The 18104-nt window shown below is 43.7% G+C and overlaps 3 protein-coding genes across 10 annotated transcripts in view; 2 read left to right on the top strand and 1 right to left on the bottom strand.

The window, feature by feature from the left end:
* The first annotated feature begins 68 nt into the window (after positions 1–68).
* Taz (tafazzin, phospholipid-lysophospholipid transacylase) lies at positions 69–3414 on the top strand. 3 transcript variants are annotated; one of them, XM_017252563.3, is made up of 5 exons: positions 69–204; positions 1410–1740; positions 1970–2206; positions 2686–3074; positions 3132–3414. In XM_017252563.3, the coding sequence occupies exons 1-5, from the start codon at positions 76–78 to the stop codon at positions 3174–3176; spliced, it is 1131 nt and encodes a 376-aa protein (XP_017108052.1). In that variant the 5' UTR covers positions 69–75; the 3' UTR covers positions 3177–3414. The 3 variants fall into 3 exon arrangements, with proteins under 3 accessions (XP_017108052.1, XP_070135049.1, XP_017108053.1); XM_070278948.1 differs by lacking the exon at positions 69–204 and adding an exon at positions 880–1040; XM_017252564.3 differs by lacking the exon at positions 69–204 and adding an exon at positions 1176–1331.
* A 28-nt stretch (positions 3415–3442) lies between these two features.
* Mos (Mos oncogene) lies at positions 3443–4997 on the top strand. Its single transcript, XM_070278949.1, has 4 exons — positions 3443–3532; positions 3594–3742; positions 3794–4007; positions 4063–4997. Coding segments are annotated over exons 1-4 (1080 nt in total). The 5' UTR covers positions 3443–3530; the 3' UTR covers positions 4778–4997.
* The window catches only part of LOC108132950 (neurofilament heavy polypeptide), a 35428-nt gene continuing 22228 nt past the window's right edge, over positions 4905–18104 (bottom strand). The window contains exons 4-9 of one of the 6 annotated variants that reach the window (XM_017252556.3): positions 17829–17897; positions 9629–9681; positions 8614–8683; positions 7062–7616; positions 6231–7004; positions 4905–6169 (exon numbers count right to left, since the gene is read on the bottom strand). In XM_017252556.3, coding sequence (XP_017108045.2) covers positions 5918–6169; positions 6231–7004; positions 7062–7616; positions 8614–8683; positions 9629–9681; positions 17829–17897 — 1773 coding nt within the window. In that variant the 3' untranslated portion in view covers positions 4905–5917. Of the gene's footprint in view, positions 6170–6230; positions 7005–7061; positions 7617–8613; positions 8684–9628; positions 9682–12133; positions 12307–17828; positions 17898–18104 lie in introns of those variants that run through there. The other 5 variants (XM_017252559.3, XM_043210762.2, XM_070278946.1 and 2 more) reach the window with 5 other exon arrangements.

Here is an 18104-nt window from a genome sequence, read left to right as displayed (position 1 = left end):
GGTTATGTAAATTGCCGCAACATATTCAACAGAATTTCCTGCGTATTGTACTCCCGAAACTAAGTGCTGCTCATCATGTTAATGGTCAAGTGTTGGAGCCTCACGAGGCACGTGGGATCCGTATCCACGTCCGTGTCCATGCGAAACTTTACCTACAGCCTAGCCGGCGGATTCCGACCACCGCTCCAGGCTCTGCTAACTAGGGTAAGGATGGTTTAATTTCCTATTGATTCATTATTTTCAGCCGTAGGACTAGTGGTTGTACATACATGTACATGTATAAATAAACAAAATCAGGCCACCGCTTTCTCCTACACTGCAAACATTTATCGGTCTTGAGGGCGTTGAAAATACTAAAAATCTTAAGTTAAGAAGTATTGTTTATTAAATTAAAGTTGTAAGCACTTACAAAATATTTCCATACGAAATGTAATACAATGTAGTAACTGTATTATCATTATATTACATTTTTTAAATTAAATATCATACAAATTTTAGAAACGATGTATAAAAAACAAGGACCCTAGATCTTACAAGTAATAAACTTTCAATCATTCTCTATTTAAAAATCTAAACAATTGTATTCCAATTATGCTGCAGCAGTATTTACACTTTAAACTCACCACACTCTTAAACTCACCTTTCCGACAGTTGGCGCGCAAATTCAAATGCTTATCTGCTATCTCGTATCAGTCAAGTTGGAACAACGTGATCAGTATGCACGGCAGATTACCTTTTAACAAAGTTTACTAACTGATAATGATAGTTTCACAATCTCTCAAGCCACTTGACTCTTGACTCACCACCTCTCTCTTTCGCTCGCTTTCCGGTTATCTTCTGGTCTTTGTCTCTCTTTGTGTGCGGCGGCAATCGCCCTTGTTTAGTGCGTACCAGTGCTTTTCTAGCTCGCACTGGGCGATTTTCGCCAAGACAAAAATCAGTTACGCTCGAAAGTTCCCGCCGACTGGTTGCGAACACATTCCCAGGTGCCAATATCGCGAACCCGTTGACCAAGGTCGTCGCATCGGATCTGTGGCGATGTGAGTTTTCCGCCGACATTTACGCTCTTGTCTGGCATCAAAAGAAAAGGCAGATTTCCGCATCAACGGCAGATGCTGTTGCAGCTGTCAGTACCGGTGCAGTACGCACTGCGCATGCCGCCGACCTGTGGCACAAAGGCGGCTCCCACTCATTTGACATTTGAAGGGGAAAATATTCTAAAATTTAAATGAAAATGTCTAACACTGAGCACCGGCGACAAGCCACACAAATATTTAAAAAAGAACTGTTCCGAGCCACCACAGGCCCGATAAGAATAAACCCTAGCCATGGTTAGCATAGGGATTTGTTGACTGGCAGCATTATTAGTACTGGTAATTAATATGTTTTTCTTCAATCACCATTTGCAGCATTACACCCCAGCTCCGGAAGCACGTCCACTGCCGGATGAGAGATTTTCTGCCAAAAACCAGCCGGAAAGCAAAGATACCTCGACGCAAACCGATCGGATAAGCCTCTCCACGTCCCTACCACCTCCTTCGCCCTCTCCTAACCCCCCGCCAAGAAGGACGCCGCCCCCGATGTCCGACCGGATCTCGGATCCGGACCGGGGGTCCGGCGTGACGATACCCTACAAGCTGGACTGGATATTCCCCAGGCTACGGAACCCGACTATGTTTTGGTATGTGACCAGCCAAATTGTGATCACTGTAGTCGGACTCTTCAGCAAGTTTGTGCTCAGTAAGTATGGGGGTCGGCTCGATACTGACCTTACCCAACATCTGGCCGAAAGGCACGTTTATTTTTGGCCGAGAGAGCCGTTCGCCCTGACCGTGAATCTTTCCGATTAATTAACGGTGTGCGGTGTTTCTCTCTCGCCGCTCTAAATTAAGGTCAAACGTGTGCTAAGTTAAATGGCACCGTACAATTATGCAAATACTGATCTTTCGCCTCTGTACTTTGGCTTTAGCGTTCTGGAACAAAACCCACGTGTGCAACAGGGATCGTCTAATACACCTGGTCAGCAAGCGGCCCAAGGGTGTGCCCCTGGTGACGGTCTCCAATCACTACTCCTGCTTCGACGATCCCGGCCTATGGGGTACACTTCCTATTGGTCTGGTCTGCAACACCTTCAGCATACGCTGGTCAATGGCCGCTCATGACATATGCTTCACCAACAGGTGGCACTCTATGTTCTTTATGTTCGGTAAGTTATGTCGATAACCAGGTTATCAAAATTAAAATTTAAATTAAATAAGCATTTCATTCCATGGGATTGTATTTTTTAAAAACCAATCTTGTTTTTGATTAGTTTTTGTTCATACTTAAAAATAATTTAAAATCATTTTTTCAACAAAAGTATTAATAAAGTAATTAAGCTTTCAGGCTTTATTTTGACATTTTTCTTTATGCGCAATTATTTTGTTATTCAATCTCGCACTAATGGAATTATAAGCTAATAATGTAGGAAACTAATGTCTATAATAATTCCACTTGAAGATTATTCTAGGCGTACTAAAAAGTTGTACTCATTTAAAAAAAAAACTTGTTGCGGGTCACAACGGGAATGCACCTGCCTCTGAAGGAATGAAAATGCTTTTAAACTTTAATTTAATGTTTCATTTTAAATTTAATTTCGTACAATAACTTTTATTTTGTATTGCACAATCACTATTTCCCTCCCAGGTAAGTGCATACCTGTTGTGAGAGGCAATGGGGTCTACCAAGACGCCATTAACCTGTGCATAGAGAAGGCCGCCCAGGGACACTGGATCCATGTGTTTCCCGAGGGCAAGGTGAACATGGAGAAAGAGGAACTGCGTCTGAAGTGGGGTGTGGGCCGCATCATCTACGAGTCCCCGAAAATTCCCATAATCTTGCCATTGTGGCACGAGGGTATGGACGATGTCCTGCCCAATGTGGAGCCCTATGTGTTCAATCGGAAAAAGCAGGTCACCTTAAATGTTGGTCAGCCCCTGGATCTTAACCAGTTTGTGCTAGATCTTAAAAAGCGTAACGTGCCGGAGCCCGAGGCGCGAAAACTCATCACTGATAAAATTCAGGAGGCTTTTCGGGTCAGTACATTTTATTAGTTTCTGTATCTCACTGTACTAATTGAAATAAAATTACAGGAATTGCGAGCTGAGACCGAGAAATTGCACAGAGAACGCTTCTAGCGACTTTGAAAGCAAGAGCCTAACGGCAAAAATTTGTAATATTTATTTGTGTAGTATTAAGCCCAAAATGAACCCTCGAAATCTTTTGATTATAACTCAGTTCCTCCATATCAACATTTTTATGTTTATTTGCTGGAGAGGCGTTTCAGTTGACAAAGTGTGCATTATTATTAACAATTGTAAATACAGAATTCAAATCTGGATAAAACAAATAAAGTATTACTTTTTAAATATAAAACCTCTTTTTTTTTTTAATTCAATACTAGATAAGTAGTACTGGTCACATAATTTTTATTTAATTGGCAACTCTATTATTAACAGCTGCTTGAATTTACCGTTAAACGACCCGACACAATGTAAGTCATGTAAATGTTGTAATATAATAATTTTAATATATTTCCTGATAAATAAATCCAGGTCACTTTCAATTGGTTGCCGAAAAAGAGAGCTTTTGCTAACCACGCCAAAGCGGAAGGAGATTCTTAAGGATGGCGCTCCAGGATCTACAAGGTGTCAGTTGCTTGGACGTGGAGCTTATGGCGCTGTTTTTAAAGCTATTTATCGGGGTAAATTGAAAACATCTATTTATTTTCATAATTTAATCATATACAATGCAGATCGTTCTGTTGCTGTAAAGATAATACGATCTCAGGCGGCCTCCTCATTACAAAATGAATCCCATTTGCTGAACCTGAAGCACAGGAACATTGTGCGTCTCCTGAAACTGGAAGCCGCGGTCAAGTTTGGCTTACTAATCATGGAGTTTCCAAGAGGCCAGTCGCTGCAGAAGATTGTTGACATTTTGGAACTGCCACTTATACACAGAGTTCTGTAAGTTTCAATATATACTTTATAAATTATATATCTACAATATTAACCTTTGCAGGATAACCCTTGATATTGTGGCAGCCCTGAGGCATTGTCACTCTCACAATGTACTGCACCTAGATGTGAAACCGACCAATATCTTGGTAGCCCTAGGAGCTAGGCCTTCAGTGGCGGGTTGTAGGTTGAAGCACAGGCGTAGCTACATCTGCAAACTCTGCGACTTTGGCTCATCTATGGAAATAGGTGAAAATTGTACCAGAGGAAGTCCTAGAGGTACCCTCAGATACATGTCTCCGGAAGCATTGAGAGCTACAGTGCTATCTGCCGCCTCCGATATGTACTCTCTGGGTATCACCATGTGGCAATTGCAGAGTCGTAGCTTGCCTTATCAATCACTCGATTGTAATGAGACCATTGCATACCAGGTCGTAAAACATGAGCTACGCCCGGATAGCTATGTCGAGCTGAAAGATATAGCCTTGAATTCCCCCGCCAAAGATGATGAAAGCTACGCCGCTCATAGACGGGAAAACGCTCGGCGTAATCTGAGCTTCGATCCATCTTACACCGCCGGCCGTGATCTGAAAAAACGACGCCGCCAAAACCGATTAGCACTCCATTTTGAGGGCCCGGCGCCAGAAGCGAGCACGAGTGCGTGCCTGGAAAACGCTTACACCAAACTCTACAAAAGCTGCTGGGTCAGCGCCCCGGAGTCACGTTCCAGCTCCGGTCAAATAAAGAATGAGCTGCAGCTCATGCTCGGCCGTATCTAGTTTAAGCGATCGTGTTTGTTTGTCACCTTTTTGTACTTTTATATTATTGATTATTAGTTATTTACACGTAGTGTGCTATGTTTGTAAAAGTTTTACCAACCTTCGGTGAGAAGAGAGAGGCCATTGGTTAGGTCAATAATTTATTTCTTGTAACTTCATTTTTGTTTATTTTGTACTCGCTACGCTACGAAAATACATTTATAATGTTTATACGAGCTTATATCTAAGTTTTCTTTCTTTCTTCGATCATAGTGCGTTCTGTTCTATATAAGTGTATGTATATATATATGATTAGGATGCGGGCTGCTGCGATAAATTAGTCGGTGGCAGCAGACCCTGAGGAGCTAACTCTACGGTTGAAGAAGAGGTTTTTGTCATTAGCTTTATTCGACGACTGCTATTTACAGTTTATTGTTATTGTTGTCGTTTAATGTTCGCCCTTGGAAACCTTCTATATATATTTTTATATAGTATATACTTTATGTCGCACTTAAATAAGTATGCATTTTATATTGAATCGTAAACACTTTGAAATATTTCACCCTTAAATGCAATTGTTCAACTGTCGTTAGTTCGAGTGTATCCTTGGGTTCTAACTCCTTTTAGTTAATGCGTCCTAGAAGTGTCCAGTTCAAGAACACTCGACTTGTGCGGAAGACTACAGTTTTAGTTCATGTCCTGGCTCATGACCCAAGCTAGCTAATAGTAGTTTGAATTGCTCCTTGCCGGCGACAAAGAGATCAATCAATAGTGAAGTTGTCTCGATCTATAGTTAATTAGTAACCTACTGCATTGGGATGCTGCAGCCGCTGCTCTACAAAATATACGCCATAGAGCAGGGTGAGCTATATGCTTATCTTTCAATTTTTTTGGGGAACAGTTGGCAGTGCCGCTTACAAGGTAAAACATCTTCCAAAAAATTTACAATATACATAAATACTCGTATTCGTACGTACAAAACATTGCTTGCTCCTCCTCCTTTGCTCTTTTTTAGTTTTTAGTATTATCTTTTATCATTTATCTGCTCTGTTTTCGTTTAGTTTTGTTTTGTTTGAATATATCACAATTTAGTCTTTTAAATCTTTAAATATTTGTTTGCTTGATGATTATTGATTTGAGATTTCGCTGAGGCGCCAACTCTTAACTCGCATACGACCGTCGTACTGGTACGGGCGGTGGAATTTTCGATTTCCGCTGCTGCGGCGACTTCTGTTGTCCTGGCGATTTCTGCTGCTGCGATGGGGACTGTGGCGAGGGGGAGGAGGGCGACGGGGAGCAGGACGAGGACATGGAGGATGACGAGGACACCGACGAATGGATGCTCGTTGGAATTCTGGTGGGCTGGGCCTTGGGCAGGCAACTCTTTGGCAGCTCCGATGATTTGGTTTCCTTCTGGAAAGTGAATAAATATTTTAATATTTATTTTTTAAATTAAAATTTGAGTATTTATTACCTTCTTTGACGAAACAGCCGCTGTCGGAGGATGTACTGGAGATGTCACCCTTTTCCAGCCATTGCTCCGGCGCCAGGAACTGGTTGTTGGCGGCGTGGAGGCCTGCCTCTGAAGCATTCTCTCCTTCAGCTTGGTCACCATTCCCGGTGCCGGGGGAACTACTTCTTTGGCCATTTTAGCCATCATGGCGCAGCTGATGCTGTCGCTTCTGACCACAGTGGACTCCAGTTCACGGCGCTGATTGTGCCGCAGGATGCAGCTTGGCTCCTGATCCTCTAGCACCGATTTCGACTTGACCAGGACATGCGGCGGTCGACGCAGCTCGCTCTTGATGATCTGGGCAATGCACTGCTGCTCATCCAACGGTTTCATGGGCGTGCTACAGCTCACGATCAGGGGCACATCTTCGATCTCAATGTCGCTGACCCGTCGATGAAACTCATCGATGACCGCATAGTCAGGCTCCTCCTCCTTCTTCGGTTGACTGGCGGAGAGCTCATCCGTTTCGCTGGAGGAGCAGCTGGTTAGCTGGGCACGTCCCGCTTCGCTGGGTGTGGGGCTGCCACCGTTCATCGCATTACGGGCCGCCGGTCCCACCTGGCTCTCCGACATGCTTGAATCCTCCGCCTCCTCGTCGTCCTCATCCTCGTCATCGGTCTCGCCCTCCAAGTAGGAGTACAGACTACGCGAAGAGTTGGAGCGAATGTTAACCAGTTTGTAGAAGTCATTGGTGAAGTCCGTGCAGGCAACTTCCTCATCCTCGGAGTAAACAATCTGGAAAAACTCAAAACATAACTCCACTTCTTTTGGGAAACATTCAAATAGACCCACCTTCTGCTGTAACAGCTGGGCAATGCCATCGGCGACGGAATCCGTCTCCACGGTGGTGGAATTGATAAAGTCACTTGATGGCCACAGCCAGTCATGGTCTCGCTTCCTTCTCTGCTGCTGCTGGAGCTGCATTTGATGCTGCTGCTCCCGCTCATCGTCAAAGGTCATCACAGCCAGCTCCTCCTGCGACATGCTCCAGTCCTCCATTTCCGTGGAGCACGGTTCGGCGGGGAGCAGCCACTGTTCCGGCTCCTCTGGCAGATCCTCCAAGTGTCCATTAGACGGCTGCGGCTGGCCGCTGCTCATGGTGCAATAGCCTTCGTCTCTGCCCTTCACGGGGCTGGCGGAGAGCGCCGCATTCTGTGCCTCCAAGTCCCGGACTCTGCCCTTTAGCATGCTCACTTCCTCCCGCAGATTATCCTCCGCCACGATAGCATCTACCACTTTGCGCATTACGTCGTCGAGGCAGTGTTCGTATTGCCGGATACGGGTGACCAGGGCGCGATTCTCCTGCTGCATCGAGTGCAGCAAGCTCTCCTGCCGGGCAAAGCGGGTCTGGAAAGGGAAAAGATGTATTACTTTAGGATTACACCACGATTTTCTTAAATTAGTTAATGAACCCTCAGGGGGTTTCACACCAAACATCGTAAAAAATCGTTTACAATTTTCACCTCTATTGGGAACGGAGTTAACATAACTGATTAGATCAAGTATTTATCAAGTGCCCGGGGGCAACCTTCGCCCATGACAGCTGGCCTGATGAGGGTCCCACATTACCTGCCCCCCCACCCCAGACTCCCATCCATATATCCATCCATCAGCCAACGAGGCAACGACGAATCACTCCCGAAGTGCTAAGTGAGCAGTAGTTACAAGACCCCCCTATTCAAACATGTAACAAATATCCAATCTCGATCAAAGCCAACTTGTTAACTGGCCCGAAGGTCGAATGCAACCATTGAACGTGAAACCTTGGGCTTCATTAGCGGAGCTTTTCAAAATTGGGTGAGCTTGTGGCAGGCTGGGAGCTAGCAAGCTGGCGAGGCAAATGAGATTGCCAAGAAGTTAACGACGAAAGGGAAAGTAATCTCCCCCGGAAAATGGTAATGAAAAGCTGCCACCAGGGCGCAGTGAAGCGTCTCTAATGCCGGCGACGAAGCTCAATCAATTCCGGGCAAGAAATGTCTAAAGCCCGGCCAGAAAGCATTTTGCCGAAAACAACAAAGTCGCTCCGCCGCTTGGCGCTCCATTCCGACTTTTTGTGTTGGGTTATTCCGTCCGGATAAGAGACAATTTGTATGCGCCGGAATGGCAGCGAGGGGAGAGATTGTTCTTAAAAATGAATTTATGCGTTTATTTATGACTTGACTTGGAGGGAATAAGCGGAGCACTGGAAACTCGCGCTGTGCAAATTGATTTTCCACATGCTGTGTGGCTCCTTGCGGAAAGGCCACCACCCCCTCCAGCCCAGTCTCCGGTCTCTCTACTCCGTATTCCGTATTCCGGACTCTGGATTCCCATTTTCCAACTTATTTTTTCTTTTGATACATACCTGCAGTGCCTTGTGATCCCGACATGTCTGCATTTGCTTGCGTTCTTTGGATTTCATAATGCGATTCATGCTGCGGATGGTGAATGCAACACGGGCAACACAGGCGATGGATGATGATGAAAACAAAGTAAAAAAAATAAGGGGATAAATATAGAAATGCATAAATGAAAACGAGTTGCAACAATCATGGAAGTTTAAAGGGCTTTCAGCAGAAAATTCATAAGCATTGATTAAGATTTGAGAGGAATTCTATATTTAGGAATAGGAATACCTTTTCTTGAAGTTGAAGGAATACTTGAAGTTATTTTGTATTTTCAAAAAATCTAAAACAATTATAAAAATAATAACAATAACTAGTATTAGCAACTGAATATGTATTTTCTGCTGAATGTTCAGTCCTTGAATAAGCTCTGATATCAACAACTAATGGTGGCCATAAAGAAAGAGGGTTCGGAGAACTTAAATCTCGGTCTAGACCAGAATTTTGCACCACTTCCAAATCGCGGTAATTACACTTTTTGGGAGCTGAGGGCTCCGGCTCCGTGGGGTGATTGATGGGTTCGCCAGTAAGCGCTTCCTGCTGTTCCTGCTGTTGTGTTGCTCCTTGGGCTTCTTGGCAATTTGCAAAATTGCATTCGATGCCGTTAACTTGTTCTGTGCGTAATGGCCAAGACCAGGCCAGGCCAAGATGCCAAACGGTGGGCGTGGCCAGTCACGAGCCAGGAGTATGAGTTATTTACGTACTAGATTTGCCAAAGGAACCGCGAAGAACTATTCCAAAAATTGCCAGTCTAGGCAAATTAAATAAATATTTGGCTCGAAATTTATTACGCGAACGCCGAAGGTAATGGAGCGCGAAAAGTGGCTTGGAAATGCCAGGAAACGGGAGGGTTCTGGACCGGGTATGGCCTCCGATTTTTCTTTCTTTATTTCACACATTAGTGCGAGAGCAGTGTCAGTAGTTAGGGATCGTGTCTGTTATCGTGATTAACAATTTAGGCTATTTGTCACTTACTTTTCAATTTGTTCGCGCAATTCCTTCTCGAACGTTGGCGACCCGCATTGGCTCTGGAAACGTGCAATTGGTCGGGAAAAGAAAAAAAAATAATAGTAGAGAAAACCATATAGTAAGAATGTTGGGAAAAAAAAAAAACATTAAAATTAAACACAAAGAATTAGTGCACTCGGCGCTGATTAAGAACGACAATTTAATTGTCCATATCACAGTGCCAATCAACAGTTTACACCACCAGTTTACAAGCTAATGGAAAGTGACAAAGGAGCCCAGCTCTGGCGCTGTGGCCCAGGGGTTGTGTGGACCCTAAGGCTACAGCCCTGATGCCTGATGCATGCAACACCATAAATCACCGGAGTCAACAACCCAACCTCCCCTAGCTCCAACTTCTCCAACTGTAATCGATAAAAAATTACATCACGACTTTTTCATCTGTGTGACGTGACGATATAACACTGATGTGGGGGTCTAGAGGTCTGGAGGTCTGCTGGTGCTAGCCAGACAGTTTGTAATAAATTGTTTGTTCTAGTGCTAACACAATGAATGACAACAACAGCAGCAGCAACAACAGCATTTACAGATTCAAGTGTAAATCAAATGTTGAATATCATATTATTGGAGTGCCAACACAAGTCTGAGATTACAGCTCAAACAAATATATATATATATATGTTTAGATATAGATAAGACTTGATTCTGTTTGCTCAATCGAGAGTTTTTCGAGATACTTGGTTGGTGGAATACTTCCTGTGAGGTGTAGAGAGCTCCTCGAGCTATTAATCAACTTAATTGTGCACTAGACTTGCTTCAGATTCCCCAAATTCCCCGAAAGAACTTGGCCCGCCACTCCACTTTCACCACAAATTCCTTGGATATGCTGCAATTCTTTTGTTGGTTCTCTCATAGTGCTATAATGAGGGGTTTTTTTAATTTAAAGAACTTCTTAAAAAGATTCTAGTATTTTTACATTTTCCTCTCTGTGCTGGAATATACTTCTAAAACGCTTTCATCTGAAACAGCAGCAAAAATATGGAAGCTCCAATAAAACGAAGTGGCATTGGAGGGGGGGCATGGCCAGAAGAGGGGGCGATAAAACGCAGCAGCGGTAGCAGCAGCACGCGCCAATAAAGAAGTCGCCCGCGACTAAGCCCTCAACGCCCCATACCTCCCCCTTTCATTACGGCCCTTGTCCACCCGTTAAAGAGGCACCCGGAATTACAAATATATGCAATAATTTTTATTAATTCGCCTTCATGCATGCACGGTCCGATATGAAAATGCCCCCTTCGAACAATATTGGGGGCAACAACAGCAGGCGGCAGCCGTTGCCTCCAAAGAAGAGGGGGTTGGGTGTGGTGTGATGGGGAAAATGGGGATCCCCAGACTGATTGCCGTCCTCAGGCGCCACTTGTGCCGGCGAATGGCGAGGAATGATGAACGTGTTAATAAAATTAGAGAGCCAAAGCGTTTGGGCCACTCTCCAAAGACTCCGCCAAAGGCGCCCATTGCCACCCAAGAAGCTATTTCGGGCAACTGGTGCGCCTGTCGGCAGCTGTTGACCCCCTCTCCCTCCCCCAGTGCTGCCGCCCCCAAACACCGCCACTGCCAGGCATTTCCCATTCAAGAGGCGACGCGCATAAATATTCATTGTGAATTTCCCTCATAAAAGCGAGGGAGTAACAGTGAGGAGATCGGGGCGCTAAAGGGGGACAGGGCAGGGCACAGTGTTGTGCCGACAGCGCAACTTATTGATGAAGTTATAAAATCAGACATGAATTCTTTATTAATTAATCGATGTAGCCCCCAAAAACCGACACAAACTTTGACTGCCGCCGCCCAGAAAGTTCAAAATCGAAACTCCGTCCGTACAGGTTTCAATTAGCATGCGGCTTGCAACATGCCGAGTGGTGGTGGGTGGGTGGCCCAAAAAATGATTTAGGGGTTCAACCCAAAAAATATTTCTCATTCTGACAAAATAGAAATTAACAAAACAAATCCCGGCAACATGTTGCACCCGTGTCCTGGGGATAAAAAGCATCGAGTGGGTGGGTGAGTGGGAGTGGGAGCTGTGTCGGGTGAAATGCGAAGGGTGGCACATCATACGGCCATTTGCACCCGCAAACGCACTTCCGTAAGATGTTCAGGCCACCCTTCAAGCTATGGCTTAAAGGTGCACAGAGAAAAATGCCATTTTTCATTAAAAATGCTTTCAAAATTAATTGAAATTAATATTTGAATTTCTTTCTCTGCAGCTTCATTTCCATGGCATGTCCTATCCCATAAAAAATAATCCATTGTTCTGTCGGGGGAGTTTATCAAGGAACGTATAGCATTCCTGGCCTAACGATCGCTCTAAAATCTGCCGTGGATTTAACCACCGTTCGGGGTAAAAATTTGAACACGCTTATTATTAATTAACATGAAGATGGAGCGACGGGCGGGCCAACATCCATTTGAAAATTAAACACAAAAGAGATTCCACATTAATCCGGAATTGATTCTTACCATCTTTATGTTCCGTACTTATAACTTGATACTTTTTATGCCATTCCGAATGGGATTACTCTGTTGATTCCTCTGTGTTGTTGTGCAAACTTTGGGGAACTTTCGAGACCGCACAACCGTAAAAATAACAACCCGTAGAGTGTCCGGGCTCCGGAACAGCAGACACCAAACAAAAGGACACACGAGGAGGCAAGAGGAGGAAGCACTGAGGTCCTGTCGCCAAAGCGGAATAAATTTTCGGCAAAAAGCCAACACAAATTAGAAGAAAGGATATAAGTTCAAGCACAAGCTAAAAAAAAAACAAGAAACTCCTTAAAAAAAGTCGCGACCATTTGTGTTTTGAACGAAACCCGAAAGGACAATGACGAAAAGGATGAAAAGGCGAAAGGAACAGGAAAAACAACCCTCGCAGGATGCACGGCGAATTGGATGTAGCTTACAGTGAGAGAGAGTGTCGAGAATTTGCCGTGCTTTCATCAAAACAGCTGCTTGAGGCCTCCCACCACCTCGCCACTCGTCCTTCGATCAGCTGCAACAGCCGGCACTCTCTCATCTTGGCTTTCTCTGGTCTCGGGCCTCCCCCTCCTTGGAATTCTCTTCTACCCACCCACACCACCGAAATTCTGATGTTTTTTGATGTATTACTCCGAATTGGACTACGAATTGGCCGTTTTTAATTTAATGAACCCCGACGGGGGGAGTTTAGGGAGACGGGGAGTGGCGGTGCAGGAGGAAGATGGGTAAACAATAAAATAGGGATGTCGAATTTTTTAAAATTATCGTATCGATAATATTTTCTGTTTTAAAAAAATATCAAAATGATATAAATATATATCGCTACAAAAAATCGATATATCGATGTTTTTGATATTTTTTTTTGTTTCCCAAAAAGTTTTTTAGAATATAAAATAATAGAAATAAAACACAGAAATTATTATTGCTGTTTAGTTTTTCTCATCTTTAGTTTTTTAAATTCATAAACATAACATTTGAAAATTATAAAGAAAACAAGAAAGAGAAGCTAACTTCGGGCGGAGCCGAAGTTGATATACCCTTGCAGTTAAAACCGGATATATATCGCAAACATCGGATATAGTTGGCCGATCCTTATGAGAATATGATGGGATAATTGGGAATATAACCCAATTTATTATAATACAAAAACCAAACCTAAAAATGTCCCAAACTTCTATCTTCAAAAACACGAAAGTTGGGTCATTTCCGATCGTTCAGTTATATGGCAGCTATAGGATATAGTCGGCCGATCCTTATGAAATTTGGCACGTCGTAATAGTTTGCCAAAGATAGCTCTCGTGTCAAATTTGAACTCTCTAACTCTAAAAACACCAAAGTTATGTCATTTCCGATCAATCAGTTATATGGCAATTTGATCAAAGAGTGACCAACGCAGAAATATCAGATAATATCAAAAAAAACTATCGCACACTCGATATTTGGGGAAAAAAATATTACGATATAAATATATTATTTTTCCCAAAAAATATCGATATATTGATATTTTGATATATTATCAACAACCCTACAATAAAACAAACATTTTGCAGATGCGAGTCAGAAGAACAACCCCATATATAGATATATAAACATCGCAACCACTATGGTGATCCATTCACATTTTGGACTTTTCATCCGTCGCGTCAAATGCAAACATGGGAACGTCACTTCAAAACGACAGGAGAAATTATTTGATATATCATATTACTCATCTTTAAGGGCAGGTTCTTTTTCATATAAATTAATTCAATTTAGGGTTAAAATCTAGGAAACAAAACTAAAATAAGAAAATATCATAGCCTTAATTAAAAAGTTCTAAAATATATACCATATCCCCAACTAATTTCTCTTAGTGTCCTTGTTAAGATAGAGCTCTAAAGCAAATGCCCCTTCCTCTTCCTAAATTTCGCGAAAAATTAATTGCATTGCACTTTTTTTGTCAAGGGGACTTGGCTCAGAAAAAGAACCCTTCCATTCCATATAGCATATAACCCCGACATAGCATATATAGTGGTGGTAGTTCCGAATTATTCGACTGGTTTGAGGGGGCGTATGAATCATCAAGTTGGGTTTAGGTCTAAAAAACTCATCGAGGGTCTTGCGGGTCAGACCAGAGGGTAGTACGATGAAGGGTGGCTTTCTTAACCTAACATTAATGGGCAGCCCATAAGTATATGCAACAATATTACACTCCAGAGTGTTTCTCTGACCTACCCTAAAATTTATGGCTATATATCCCATTTATATATTCATAATACAAATACATAGCTCTAGTTCCGGGCGCCCAGCTCCACGGGTGGGTGGTAGATGGATGGGTGGTTGGTGGCTCTAGGTGGTGCAACTCCGTTTCCGAGTGAGTAAACCATCAAACGCTTGCGACAAAATTATTAGCAATTCAAAAGGCGAAGAAGCAGCGTCCAATGATGATGATGGCGAGAGATCCAAGGAGCAGGAGCAGGGCCACTCGACTGATGTGGATAATAAAAAGTGCCCATACTGCGAACTCAGGGCTGGGTCGTGGTGCTGGTGCTCCTCCTTGGTGTGTTCCAGGGCCCATCCTCCACTTGGAAAATGCTTGTAAGCGACCAAGTGCCACTCGAGAGACATCGTCCAAGAAGACCACGCCCCCTGCTTGACAGTTGACAGTGAGAGAGCCTTTTTTCTGTTGCCTCTCGACTCTGGGCTGTTACAGTGGGGATTGCTTCGAGGGTCTGGAATAAACTTTCTCCTATTGTAGCCTTGGCTTCTTAGTGAAGCTTGGCTGTGTTAAATATTCCCTTACCCATCCTGGTCTCTGATTCTTTTCAGCTTATTAAAGGCGGAGGAGCAGCCGGAGGATGGTGGTTAACTGAAGAGGCTTTGGAATTAAAAACTGAGCACGTGCTGCTGGCGAAAGTTGTGCATTGTTGTTGCTGCCTCGGCGTTGCTGATGTTGCAGATGCTCCTGCCCTCCTCCTGCCCTCGCCTTTAAATCAACTTTTCATTAGCACATGCCAATCGGTACGGATTGGGCTTGTTGATCTGTCGCCTGATTAAAGGCAAACAAATAAACAAAACTTCCGTTTGCATTTCGCTTCGCCTCGTCCAAAGGCAAATATTTGAGGGGACAAAGGATTAAATGTCGTGCCACAGTTGGGATACTTTACTTTATGGACATGGCTCAGCTGTTGTAGCAGAAAAAACAAGCCCTAACGAGAAAAAAAAAATGGAAACTGCCAGCAATTCGAGCTGGATGAAGATGGAGGACCGCACAGGCACAGAAGAGTTGTTGCCTGGCAACCTAAAGAAGGATTAAACCCCTTTTCAAAGTCCTCTGCCTTATCAATTAAACGACAATAATCCCTCAGTTCCCCGCTTCTTGGCAAATCAATTACATTTGCTTTTCGGCAAATAATTCACTAAAGTAAACTCCCCCTCCCTGTCCTTGTTTTTTTGGCCAAATTAGAACCAGATGAAAATGGGTTTGGGGATTGGAAACGAGAATGATGATTGCCACGATGATGATGATGATGATGATGATGGGGAGAGCATGGCGAATCAGAAGATGGATATTCATTGAATCGTGCCATTTATTGCATGCCACATGGCCAACAAGCTGTCTAAGTCTGCCATCCTGTTTTTCTTCCTGCTCCTCTAGCTGTCGTCCCCGGGTGCCGAAAACAATTCTGCAACATTCACACTTTTGGTGGCCCGACTTGTCAATGGATTGCCACTCCCCCCCATGGCCCAACTTGCCTCTTTGCCGCCTTGAGCCACTGATATGCCAATAACAATAAAGTACACCCAAACACACACACACACACACTCGGAAAGTGGGTGGAGATCCTTCGACTAAGTGAAACCGAAGGACAGTGGCGGTAGCTGCGAAAGCAGCTGAGGGAGCAGCATAGTTAATCGTTATTTACAGACAGATAAAGTGCAGAAATATTGCCAAAGGAGCTGGAAGCTGGGACAGGGACAGCCAAGCAACGGTAGCTCATGTATTCCGGCTATCCAGCTCCCCAGCCCCACAACTCCCCAACTACACTGCCTTTTCCATACTCCTTTCTACTCCACGTAGTGGAAAAAACAAGAAAAACATATACTGTGAAAAAAAATATTATATTATTAAGTAATATTAGAAAAAACTAAATGTTTTTAAGAGTTGCGTCTATACCTTTCTAATAAATAGATCTGAATGATAAACTCTTTATAGTAAAACCCCTTTTTAAGTGCTTTATTTTCTTTACTGTACTTATAACTTCTCAAAAGTCTTAAATCATCTTTTTTCCTAAAGTTTTATAATAATTTTCCAAGTGCAGTAATCGGATTCCCATGCATGTGCCGCGCCAGATGATAAGACAGTGGGTCTGGCCGGTGGGGGAGAGCCACTGCCATTGCCATACTCGTAAATTTAGCTGGCAAGCTGGGCCGCCTGCCAAAAGCATAGAAAATCAGGCAATGGCCAGAACGAGCCAAAACCAGAAAAGAGCATAACCGAAAAGAAGGAAAAAAGAATAAGCAGGAGAACAGGGCCAAAAGCACTTTTCCTCTCGACGCGTTTTGTCTCCGCCGCTTCCTGTGCGAAAGCAGAGAAGCAGGCAGCGGGTGGCCATTTGGCTGCGGAAATCATTGGCCAAAAATGGGAGTGGGTGTAACTATAGCTGGAGGTGGATGTGAGTTAGGAGGTGGGTGTGGGTCTGTCGGCCACTGAAGCTGGAGCCACACGCTGCTCCTTTTCACACCATAAACTCTGAGCAGTTAACTCGTTTTCGGGGCTCTGGTTCGTTCCACATTTTTTCATTTTTTTTTGTTATCAAATTCAATTACCTAAAGCCGGAAATGCGTATGCCAAGCCAGCTCCTTCCGCCGGCAAGTTCCGGCCATTAAACTTTCTTACGACCCGTCGAGGGGCATCCTACGGCCGTTGCGACGACAGTTTAGATTGAGATTTGCCATTGAGGATTTTGATCGAGTGCGCCGTAGGTAATAAACCCTGGAAATGGTATACTTGTGCCGAAAGTTGTTGCTGAGAAACTGTATATGAAGAAGAGCTTTTCCTCTTTCCCAAATAAATTATCTAAAAGTATTTGAATTATAACCTTTTCATTTACTTTACTATTTATGCGCTATTTAAATTCTAGAGAAATTCTTCATCTAGCCCAGAATTACAGAATCAAGAAGTGTCTTTATTAAAGTAGACTCCTGACCTCATTGGGGACTGAGGACGTTTTGCTTCGACTACTGACGGTTAATTTGATGTTGGTGGTACATTCTCATATGCATGTAATTTAAGCTTGTAACTTTTAATTGCCCACCCAGGCGACCTTGTTGGCCTGGCCAGGCTTTGTTGGCCCGGCCCAACCACATAAACCGCACTGAGCGCAAACGACTGAACACGATTAATGACCCCCCCATCTATGTACTTGGTGGTACTCCTCGGGAGTCCGGACCAGTCCACCAACCCTGAACAAAAATCTCTCACACGCTGACCGCACAGGAAATTAAAATGGTTTTGGGGGAACGGCTCCCAAACCCAAAACCCCAATCCCAACCCAAACTCCAACCCAGGCGACATTAAATTCAAACTTCATTTAGAGAGCAATGTCCGGCCGGGGTCATAACATCTCAACTGTGATGGTAAGTGACCATGCATCTTCTAGATAGAAATGTATCTCTATTTCCGGGCGAGAGTACTCACTTTATGGAACTCCTCCTGCAAACGCAGCAGAGCGCCTTCAACTTCAATCATCCGCTTCTCCAACACATCCTGCAAAACAACAAAAAAACAGAAAAAACCAAAAACTCAGGAAGCAGCTCAAGAAACTCTAAAAAATGCCCAAAAACGAAAAGTTAAATGAAAAATCTGAAAATGTGCATATGTATGTTTTTGTGTTTATGGGGCCAGTGAACCAATGAATGTGTTTTTGTGAGTGTATTTGAGGATGTGTTGGGTATATGTGTTCAAGCCAAGTTA

This window comes from Drosophila bipectinata, chromosome 2R, assembly GCF_030179905.1.
Source record: "Drosophila bipectinata strain 14024-0381.07 chromosome 2R, DbipHiC1v2, whole genome shotgun sequence".
NCBI classification, from domain to species: domain Eukaryota; kingdom Metazoa; phylum Arthropoda; class Insecta; order Diptera; family Drosophilidae; genus Drosophila; species Drosophila bipectinata.
This window is presented reverse-complemented; position numbering and strand designations above follow the sequence as displayed.

Excerpts from the sequence above, each read along its gene's own strand:
- Taz (XM_017252563.3), top strand. The coding sequence starts at position 76 with ATGTTAATGGTCAAGTGTTGGAGCCTCACGAGGCACGTGGGATCCGTA. Across the intron at positions 2,207-2,685 it reads CTCTATGTTCTTTATGTTCG|GTAAGTGCATACCTGTTGTG; the intron begins GTAAGTTATGTC and ends TTTCCCTCCCAG. Across the intron at positions 3,075-3,131 it reads AAATTCAGGAGGCTTTTCGG|GAATTGCGAGCTGAGACCGA; the intron begins GTCAGTACATTT and ends ATAAAATTACAG.
- Mos (XM_070278949.1), top strand. Across the intron at positions 3,743-3,793 it reads TTTTAAAGCTATTTATCGGG|ATCGTTCTGTTGCTGTAAAG; the intron begins GTAAATTGAAAA and ends TATACAATGCAG. Across the intron at positions 4,008-4,062 it reads CCACTTATACACAGAGTTCT|GATAACCCTTGATATTGTGG; the intron begins GTAAGTTTCAAT and ends TAACCTTTGCAG.